Genomic DNA, 11,794 nt, shown 5'->3' on the forward strand with positions numbered 1-11,794 from the left:
AGCAATAAGATGATCCTTCAATCTCTGTGACCATTCATCGTCACCAAAATGGCAATCCCTTGCCAGATGCTTGAGTCTGGCAACAAAAGAAGCTACGATCTCATTGGGAAGCCAAATCAGGTTGTTAAACTCGTACCGTTATAACTGTGGTGACTTGCCCAGTTTAATATGGTCGTGCAACGTCTTGACTATGGATTCATAGGTGATTGAATCATACGATGCCTTCACAGGCAAAATCAAGTAAGACAGATGACAGAACACTTCTGCCCAGCGACGACGGAAGAATCGCTTTCCGTTTCCGAGCACCGGTGACGTCGTTCGCAATGAAAGAGAAACTGAGCTGTAGCGCCGAGTTCAAAGTTGTCTCCTCCATATTTCTGGACTTTACCATGTGATGTCATGGTTTGACAAATCCTTGTGGCCAGTTGTGGTGTCTCTAGCACAATGATGAGGACACACAAAACGAATCAAGCACCATTTTTTCCATCCAAGCAGGCCTCACTCAGCCGAGCCAACAGCAGCCTCACTCGGCCATACACAATACTACAGTATCATGAAGGTAAGCCGTTAATTATCTTCAAAAGGGATGTTTAAATTTACTCAAACACCCAGTTTTCATTCAGGCACTCTCTTGGAGTTCCCTTACTATGCATGCAAAGTTTCAGGCTGATAGGTTTCACGGTTTGGAGTTATGGAGGAGACACACACACTGACATTTATTATTTTCGATTCTCTCTGAGACAGTGAAATCAATGAAAACACCGATTTATATGAATAGTTAGAAGTTTCTTGCTCTGGGATTTGGTGCACGACACAAGACAATGATCTTACAGTTCGAGTTTGGAATTATGCATTGTTGAATGTTGATCTACAGTCTATTTTTTATGCAAATGCTGTACTTTCATTTTATTCTCAAAACACAGCCTGAAATTGATCGTTGTTTCCAATGGTGTTCAAAATAATACTTTTGTAAAACGCTGTGTGCATCAATATTGAACTGATACAACTCATTTATAATCTTGCAATAACATCTATTAATATAAGATTCCAAGTGAAGCATTGCTTTGTTCTCCTCTGTTAATAGGAAGGGAGAAGGAGAAAATCAGCATGTGGTCTCAAAAGGATTCACTCTCAAAGGTCTCACTTACATCGTCATCATGCTCATAAAAGAGTGCACATTGAGCCTGTTGGACGACTGAGTGTCTTGGACAATTGTGAGCGTCAACCAAGATCCTACAGAGAGCAGTTGCGAGAGCGGTAAACAAGCGCAACAAAGGTTTTTTTGGGGGGATAGTGTGGCAATGAGTTCAAACAACATCTCGGCATTAATCGAACCATGGTACACAATCTTTGGAGTTTTGTTCACTCTCGCAGTACTTTTCACCATCAGCGGCAATGTCTTGGTTTTGGTCGCAGTGCTTCGCTCTCAACGTCTGATGCAGAGTGTCACCAGCTACTTCATTTGCTCGCTCGCCTGCGCAGACCTGTTAATCGGCTTGGTGGTGATGCCTCTCACATCCGTGCAAATCATCGAAGGAACTTGGCTCTTCGGGAGACAAATGTGTGATTTCAGATACACCATTGACGCAGCGAGTGTCACAGCCAGTATAAATAGCTTGTCTGCTATCGCCATTGACCGTTACGTGGCCATCACCATGCCACTGCGCTACTCGAGCATTGTAACGCGACGTCGTGCTCAAGGTTTAACGGTCATTGTATGGATAATTGCACTGACGGTGTCCTCCGTTTTTATCATCGTTGGTCGGCATCAGTCTGGAGATGTTCACAGCACTTGCTATGAAAACCCACAATGTTGCAGCGTTTTGGCCACAAAGGTTTTTGCCGCGTTATCAGCTGTTTTTGCCTTTTACCTGCCATTAACCATCATGTTCATTTTGTACGCGCGCATTTTGAGGGAAGCGAATGCACAGGTGCATAATTTCTAAAAAAATATTTCTAATGGCTTTGTAAATAACAAGTGTGGCGATCCTGCAATAACAGCAGTCGGTGATGCAATACCGAAGGTCATAGGTAATTAGGTTTTATACATCATATTCCAATTTTGGGATTGTGGACATAACTTGAATTTTAGGAAAACATCACTAAATTTGTGAAAACATCATTAAAATAAAAATTTCTCCATGATATTGATTTCCAGTGTTAATTTGTTGATTACATTCCATAAAGCAAAGCCATGGGATTAGGGATGTTAGAGGGGGGAAGGGTAGGGGTTGGTATGATTACATGATGGGCAAAAAAAAAATAACATGATAACATGAATCTATATACATTTAAAGTTACAGCTGTCACTTAGAATCCATCAATGCACAACAAGGCAAAGGAGATGAATCATGTAACAAATATGTAAACTATGAATCTCAGTCTGCTCATATTATTACAATAAATAACAAAGTGTGATGGCATGAGATTCTTTATTTGAAAGTGATTCAAAACTTTCACACCAGATCTGGAAAAATACATTATTTGATATAGTGTCGGATCAGGGACAATCAGAGGTGTGGCCGGGAGGGCCGTTTGGCCTTGGTCTCAAGCTCAAAAGGGTGCCTCAAATTTAGACACTTGTTAATGTTTTGGCATTTGTTGAGTTCCGTGACTTGTTTTTATTTGCTCCCTATCGGACAAAAATGTGATACACACTCTCAGCTTTGAGATGCTAATTTAATTTAAGCAGGTAAGACATGTAATTTGGTAAAACATATACATTTTTTGTGGCTTGATATAGATCTTGTTATTTTAAGAGTTTCAAATGTTGATGAACATTAATAATATATATATATATATATATATATATATATATATATATATATATATATATATATATATATATATATATATATATATATATATATATATATATATATATATATATATATATTGGTTCTGATGGCACAAGAATCAAGATTAGACTGTGATGAATGTGTCCTCTCAAATCAGCTGATTATATAAGCAAACCACCACCAATGGCTGGTGCTGGATAAAGTGTGTGTTGATAGTTAGAGAACTAACATTTTTGTGCCTTTTATAGTTTAACATCCACTTGACGAAGGAATTACTTACGTGTGGGAATTTCTCATGATTATCTTCATATGGTAGCTAAGTCGAGGTGGTTGGTTGAACCCTAGCCCCGAGCCCAAGAAAGTCTCGAAAAGCATATTACAAAAAAAATTTCAAATTATATTTCACTCTTTTTGTGCTAATGATGGCCTTGTTTTGTTACCTCCACCAACAAAGTAGGATGGAGGTGATGTTTTGACCCCTGTTTGTCTGTTCGTTTGTCTGCGAGGACGATATTTCAAGAAGATGTGGACAGATTCGGTGTGAAAGACACAGAGTCCAGAAGCAGGGTGCGAGAGAGAGACAGAGACAGAGACAGAGAAACAGAGAGAGAGAGAGATTAATTGGTGACACAAGTTTGGAATCAAACACAGAATTGAGGCATTCGGCCTTCTCACGAGCAGATTTGGCTGTCGAGCCATTTGAGGGAAGGGATGGAGGGGGAGCATATGCCAGAAACAGAGCTAAAGAGGAGGTACCACCAGGTTTTAGAGGGAGACAAGTTTTAAAGTTAAATCTTGAGTATGGACAGGCAGATATTGTTTTTGGACTCTACTGACAGTGGACACACACTTCTGGCAGACATTGTGAAATGAACTGAAGCTGCCTTCAGTCGGATTTGCCTTCTTGGAGAAGGCAATTTGTTTCAGAGCAACTGCCTCTCAAAGGATCTAGTGGACCATGGGTGGAAGGATGGGTATGATAACTGAAGACAAGATGGGATAAGGTAGAGCAGGTGTATATGGAAGAATTCCCAGGCTGAGTTCATATCAGAGACCAGACCTGAAGTGTGATGGCTGCTTGCAGTCCCTGCCAATTTTCCTGAGTGAAATACCAGACTCACAGGTGCTGATGTTCTCTGAGAATGGCTAGAGAGATGTTGACCTTCACAAGCATTATGTCAGATGAACCAATTGGGGAAGAGGAAGAGCAAGATACATTAGCAGGAAAGTTTGTCATTCTCAAATCCAGAAAGGAGTATTTTCCATTGAAAGAAATCCAGGTGGGAAGGTTTACAGATCGAGTCAGTCCCATGGAGTCACAGAAGTCCTTTGCTGAAGTGCCATGGCTTATCAGAGAGGTACCAACACACTGCCAATTTGCATGGTGATAATTGAAATCACCACATATGAGGAAGAACGAGTTGGGATGAGTGGTTTCAAGTTGATCCATGTCATGATAGAGAGAGAGAGAGAGAGAGAGAGAGAGAGAGAGAGAGAGAGAGAGAGAGAGAGAGAGAGAGAGAGAGAGAGAGAGAGAGAGAGAGAGAGAGGTAGATGGAGTCATCACAGTGAGGAGGAAGGTGCAATGCACAGACAAACATGAGATGGGAGCGGAGGGGAAGTCAAACCCAGAGGTACTTCTGGGGTTTGAGAGATGAAAGAGCAGTCTAGTGAGAGTGAGAAATGGAGTTCTTGATGTACAGTGTGACTCCGCCTCCTGAATATGGTTCAGGTCGATCAAATTGGTGGAGACAATAGTCAGGGAAAGACACTATTGAGGCATGGACGTCCTGTGGGAAGATGGATTCTATTAAACACATGACTTTGGAATGATCATCAATGAACCCATTGATTTATTTCCTTGGCCATCCAATATCAAGTATCAGCACCTTACACTTTCCTGTGCAAACCACAATACAAAGCTGGCCTCAAAAGCCAGCTGCATACAGGGTGACCTCTGCTAATCCATATCTTTCATTGAAAAATCAGAGCTGCTCACAGTCTGCAAGACCTTTGTTTGTAGCTTAATGGAGTACTGCTTTCTGCTCTGGGCTGTTGCTCCAGTATCACATCTATCTGTACTGGATTCTATGGAATCTAAAGTTCTAAAAAAAATTTGATTCTTCCATGATGTGGGCAAAGCACAATGTGTGTTGCTCTCACATTGCAGGCAGGTCAGTGGTCTTTTTATTTTCTGCAATTTATTTTCCAATATTGCTCCCTCTGCTCTCTCATTTCTGTGACCCTCCCCAGCAATTTCACAATACACATGTTCTTCGATTAACCCGCTCATAGTTAAACTCAATTCTTTTATTCCTTGCTTCTCCTCTCTATTGGACTGCATTCCAGAGACTGTTCTGTCTCACCCTTCCCCCCCCCCCCCAGCCCTCAAGCATGCCGTGCAACAACTTATTGCGTAATCTTCCGTCCAGAACCATGATCTTTATTCTCAATATTTATCTCCTGAAATCAACTCTCGTATTTTCTGATTTCAGTCTCTCTCTCTCTCTTTCTCTCTTTCTCTCTTTCTCTCTTTCTCTCTTTCTCTCTTTCTCTCTTTCTCTCTTTCTCTCTTTCTCTCTTTCTCTCTTTCTCTCTTTTTCTCTTTTTCTCTTTTTCTCTTTTTCTCTTTTTCTCTTTTTCTCTTTTTCTCTTTTTCTCTTTTTCTCTTTTTCTCTTTTTTTCTTTTTCTCTTTTTCTCTTTTTCTCTTTTTCTCTTTTTTTTTTTTTTTTTTTTTTTGCTGTGATCTGCTATGCCTTTCATTTTCCCATCCCTTTTCATATCGTTTTCACCTTTCTTCCCTTTCCTTTTGTTTCTCTGCACATCATTACTCTTTATCTGTGCCCCCACCTTCCCCTTTTCGTCATACCCAACACTTCAGCCTTCTGTCTTGTCGCCGTTCCCCCATCCCTCTGTCCTCGTTATTTTTCTTTGTGACGCTTTTAACTTTTATTTGGTGCCCATCCCAGCCTCCAGCTAATCGTTTTTCTTCACTGTATCTGTGTTTATCCCTTTGAAAACCTGTCTTGGCTTGTATTTAATTACAGCACGAGAGCGATAACCCCTCCTCCCTCTCCCTTAGTGTGAGTTCATATTCCCGTTATGCAGCTATTGAAGCATTAACACGTTAACATGGTGTCGTCTGCGTTCCGCCTAATGTTGTCAGCATCGAAGATCTCGTTCTTGCCACAGGTAATCATAATCGGTATTGATAACGTTCGTGCATCCTCATGAATGAACAAACGAGTGGTTGTCTTCATATCCGAGGTGGAACTGGTTCACATAATCGTTACTATGGGACTATCAACAGATGACGGACATTTCATGCAAATTTCCCCCCTCGACACACTTGGCGTGAAGGTCATTATCTCGAACATTCCTCCTTTCTTGGAAAATGAGAGACTGATCTATCTGTCTCACTCGCTATCTATAAATGAGAGACTGACTGATCTAACTATATCGTGATGGTACTGTGGTTTCCCAAATCACCATGTTACCTTTTTGTTGCCAGGATAACCGGGCTAAGCTTGTGATGTTATTTGGGACACAAGCTTATGTTGACTGCCTCCCTTTAACGTTGAAAGAGCTTTGAACATTGTTTTCAAATTCCAAATTGATAATCATGGTTATCAAGTATACATAAGTACTGACACCTTGAAATGTTTTGAATGTGGTAATTTTGGACACCTGAAACGTTTTTACCCAAAGGCTACCTTGTCAAATGATGCAAAAAACCATAACAAGGGGTTGTCTCCTTCTTCGACTGTGAAGCAAGCAAATTTCATGTCCAGTAATGACGCCCAGTCGGATCGTCCAAACAGTACAACAAATGTTTGGGATGGTTTCACCATTGTTCCATCAAGGAAGAGAAAGACCTTGCCTGATTGTCTTTAAACACAGAAGAAGGTAGCATTTACAAATAAGAAATCTGTCGGTAATGTTTCCGCAGTCATGACTGACACCTCTCTACGAGACATACATGGAATGGACAAGGTACCTATGACCAACAAATTCAGCCTACTTTCGGTGAGGACAGAGAAGTTTCTCTTACAGAGACGGTTTTACATGTTATCAAAGCAAATTAAACTGTTTCACTTGTTCAAGACTCTCCATTTGAAAAGTCCACTGATGGTGGTGCACAGACCACTGGTGATGAACCTGCTGTCACCTTGGCAAATGGTAACCTTGAATCCTTGTCAGCAGTAAATAGTGAGACAAATGTTAATCCTTTTACTGCTCCCAGTTCATCACCTGGTGAAGCTGGAAACGCAGAAAATGTTACAATCGATGTTTTACAAGACCGCGCCAAAGTGTTAGGTGTTTTACAACAGACCCCCGAAGTGTTATATACCCCCACGCCGTTGGTGGTAGATAGCACTATTACATTCAAGGGAAACAATATTGCTGCATCTGCTGATGGTGTTTCCATTTCAGCAAATCCACCGATTATTTCCTTTACCAAAGAAATTGATGTTTCCACGGTGGAAGAGCACATAGTTGCCGTAACCAGTCCAGATCTGTGTATCAATATTGATGACAGTATTTATAAGCAGGACTGTACAAGCTTGTGTGACTCGGAAATTGAAAATGACTGACGAATCTCACCTGGAGGAAGCAAACAGTCAGGTGAAAACGGTGGAGAAGCTGACCAGTCAAAAAGTCCTCCCTTCCCTGAACAAATAAGACTCTTCTTACAAAATACATTCAGGAAACAATTTAAGCCTGACAGAATACTTTCCAGATTTACTGTCCTTCCTTGAGTGCGCTCAGGCTCTTGCACATAAGCCTGACTCATTCGGTTTCCATCAGACACACTGTCACCGTTTAATAAAATTGATCGCCAAGGCGAAAAAGACTTTCAGTTAACAATCCCCCTTTGATAGTTTTTGGAACCTATTATTTTACTCATAGTCAGTTTCAAGATTGGAACAGTAAATGTTAATTGTGTTGGGAGTACACTCCGCAAGTTCCAAATTAAACAGCTGGTCGAAGTCAATGGTCTCAACATAGCCTTGCTACAAGAGACCCATACTGTCAGATCTGTTCAGGCTCAGTGGCAACTATTTATGGATAAGAAATGTTTCTATAGTAACAGCTCCTCGTCTAAGGCAGGCATCATGTTTGTCTTGGGGAAACATTTCCATCCGTCCCGCCTTAATTTTATTAATATTATTGATGGACATCTTGCCTCTGTGACCTTCTCTATCAATCAGGTCAAGTTTACAATCCCTAATGTTTACGCTCCGGGCAAAAATGACGATTGGACGTCTTGTTGTGTTGAACTGAGATAATTCCTCAAAACACTGGATTTGCAGAATTGTAAATTATATTGGTGGCAATTTTAACTGTACTGTTAATGCTTCATGTGACCGAAATGGATCGGAACCCCAAACATGTACCGCAAGACTTTTTGCATACATCATTGCGAAATATAATCTCCACGATATTTGGCGCTTACAACACCCTTCTGATCAGTCTTACACAAGGTGTCATTGTTCAAACCACCACATCTCACTTGCGAGGCTTCATCGCATTGACGTAAATTTTCATTTATTACATGGAGTTTATAAATCTGATATTGTAACTTCTGGTTTCTCCGATCATTCCCTAGCTCGAGCTTTTGAATCTTCCTGGATGGATCTCTTACAACAGAAGTTAAGCTGTTCCGTTAACCTACTAGTGTGGTGGGATTTAGTAAAAACCCAAATCCAAGTTTTCTGTCAACAATATCAGAGCTTCTGGAAAAGGGCTGATCATGAAGTAATAAAATTATTCAAATCAGACATTTTATATCTCCAGAGGGTCATGGGACAAAACAATATTGATGTGCAAAAAACTTTAAAGTGACAAACAGTCTTTATTAAAGGAAATAACTGAGAGGAATGCACGTGTTGCTTCAGTTCAGATGAGAGTGTGGCACCTGAATGAGGAGACTACCTATTCTTTTGCTTAGAGAAACATCTTCCGAGTAAGCAGCTCTCTCAGTTTCGATTGGCAGACTCATCTATCACTTTCACCCAATCAGCAATCAAACTTTTCACAAAGGAATAGTTCTCAAAAATATATTCAATGGAACAAATAAATCCTGTCATTGTCGCCTCTATCTTCGTCAGCCTTCCAGTGTTGTGTGAAGATGAGCGTTCCCACCTGGAAAGACCCATTACTTTGGATGAACTTGGCACTACCCTGCACAGCCTTGCTATTGGGAAAGCTCCTGGTTTGGATTGACTTACACCTGAATTTTATAAGAAGTTTTGGCACTTATTGGATCCTGAACTCCTCAACACCTTGAATGCAAGATACCAGCTTGGAGAGCTACCTCAGAGTTGCCGAAGAGCTGTTCTCACCCTCATCGCAAAGAACGGAAACTTGCAGTGTATTCAGAACTGGTATCCGATCTCCTAGTTATGTACGGACTGTAAAGTATTCTCAAAAACCCTGGCAACATGACTTACTCCTCATCAACCCTCATTGTTGAAGGAAGACCAATGTTACGGTGTCCCAAAATGTTCCATTTATGACAACATCTCCATTGCAAGAGATTTGATCGAACTGTACAAGGAAAACCCGAAAGATTTGGGGCTTCTTCTCATTCATCAAGGGAAAGCCTTTGATTGTGTCGAACATCGGTACCTTTTTTAAAGTACTCAAGCGGTTTGGACTTGGTTCGACCTTCATCTCTTATATTAAGATACTGCATAACAAAACTTCTCGTGTGCTTAAGATAAACAATGAACTTGTTACACCTTTGTTTGTTTACAAGGGTATTTAGACAAGGTTGCCCTCTTTTTGGGTTGCTCGATGCTCTCTCCATCGAACCCCGACTGGTTTATTTGCACTGGAAATTAATGGAGTTTAGTTTGTTCAGTTTAGACAATGCAATGTCCTCAACATTGATTGGTTGAGAGAAAGAAAGGATGGGATTACCTGATTGGTGGAACCATTGGGCATCATGAATAATGAGTAGGTGGAAATGAACCATGAATAATGATTAGGCAGATATGAATCACCAAAGTACATTTATAAATGAGACATTACATTGTAACTTTATTAACGAGAGTTTGGTGCTTCTAATTCATCTGCTTGTGGTTTTATCCTGAGGAGTGCAAGTCGAAAAGCTTTGATAATGTCTATTTTAATATGGATACAAACAAGCACGACATAACAGACAGAGTGGCCGGTGGAGATACAGTATAAATATCCAGCAACCACCAGTCACTGTATCTGCTTCATCTGCCATTGCACAGCACCTGGTTGCCAACCCTATCTGTGCAGACCAGTACAATGCAGATATGTTCAGGATATTGAGCCGAGGTCGGAGCTCGTTTCATTTACGTATGTTGGAAGCAACCTTCATCCTTACCACCGATCCAATATTATGTCGACAAAAGAAATTTGTGCGATATCTGTGTCTCTTTCAGCATGGAAAGATCAAGGGAAGTACGGCAACAAATGGTGAATGGACCGCAGTGGAAACCCATCCCCCCTCTCTCCAGGATGCGGTTGAAAACGTCAATCATTGACGAGCTCTGCTCCAACCAATGGGAGCTCGAAGTGAAGATGATGGGCCAACCAATGGGTGTTCGGATTAACCGTGACGTTATTACGGTTGAACCAATCAGTGTCTACCTTATTGAGACCTGCATATACAGCACGTGCCTTCACTTCCTCCTTCACTTGCTGCGATTTTTACCCTGAAGAGTGCAGCACGAATAGCTTCGTTCACCATTATGTCGTGTTTGTTTGTATCCATATTGAAGTTCTGTAGTACCAAACATCTGTTTATTTATCTTAAATGTCTATTTTATTGAAATGCACATAAAAATTTTGTACACAGTATGACAACTATTCCCTATGCCTGTGCAATTGATTACCATTGACTGAATAATCCCCAGTGTGCAGAGCAATATTGTATTGGCTGATTTAAAATCCCGAGTAGAGGAAGCAGTTTAGCTCACATTCGTGAAATGGAGGACACATTCATCAGGGCAACCAATCCCATTATTTGTGGACAGAAATAATTTATCCGAACTTTATATCTATTTTGACTATAATGGCTTGACTCTGTGACAACTGTACCATCGTCAATATTGAGTCATAATGGAAAACACCACCTCCCCCCTCCACTCCAACTTGTCCTCAGCTAATTAGCATTATGTTTCCACCTAAAAGTGAAGTATAAACTTGAACACACTGTGTGGGGTATCGTGTTCTACGAACTCTAGTTTTATGTGTTTCTGATTTAAAATACCAAATAATTGTACTTTTTTTGCAGATGCAGAAGATTGGACAGAACAACTCTACTGGATCAATTTCCAGCAGTGACCGTAGAGCTCTGAAGACTTTAGCTCTTATACTCGGTGTTTTTGTTCTTTGTTGGTTTCCTTTCTTTGCAATCTATCTTGTGCAGAGCTTTTGTAGAGAGTGCGTAACTGATGGACAATTTTACTTAATTATATGGTTGGGTTATATTAATTCATTATGTAATCCTGTACTGTACACTCGGAACCAGGAATTCATGGCAGCATATAAGCGCCTATTTTGTAGCAATATAAGGATCATAACAGCAAATTCAAAGATTCGTACTCAACTTAGTTGAAATGGAAAGTCATTTTGCAAAACTCAGACTATATACATTTATAAATATATAATATATACATATATTCAATATATATAGACATATATTCAATATATATACATATATATATATATATTTATTAAATATATATATATATATATATATATATATATATATATATATATATATGTATATATTGTTGCAGTTCTGGGAACCGACCCCAAACGCAATTACACACAGCATACAAGTCCCTCATTTTAGTTATTTCCATAGTATAAGTTCAGAGTAGTCCGTTCCCCTTGTCTCGTGGGTTGAATGTGATTGAATGCATTGGTAAAGGGTTAGATAGATTTTTCCCCCCTTTCCTCCCCATTTCTGAGGGGGAAATTTTAAATATCCTCCGAGCTTCATGGCACG

General features: G+C 40.2%; 1 protein-coding gene across 1 annotated transcript; it reads left to right on the top strand.

Annotated features, from left to right (window-relative positions):
* Positions 1-1,301: 1,301 nt before the first annotated feature.
* On the top strand, positions 1,302-11,398 carry LOC147033075 (beta-1 adrenergic receptor-like). Its single transcript, XM_085851176.1, has 2 exons — positions 1,302-1,931; positions 11,075-11,398. The coding sequence occupies exons 1-2, from the start codon at positions 1,302-1,304 to the stop codon at positions 11,396-11,398; spliced, it is 954 nt and encodes a 317-aa protein (XP_085707302.1).
* The last annotated feature ends 396 nt before the right edge of the window (positions 11,399-11,794 follow it).

The sequence above is a fragment of the Eptatretus burgeri genome, chromosome 2 (assembly GCF_056783735.1).
Source record: "Eptatretus burgeri isolate ZD-2024b chromosome 2, Ebu_testis_v1, whole genome shotgun sequence".
Lineage (NCBI taxonomy): Eukaryota > Metazoa > Chordata > Myxini > Myxiniformes > Myxinidae > Eptatretus > Eptatretus burgeri.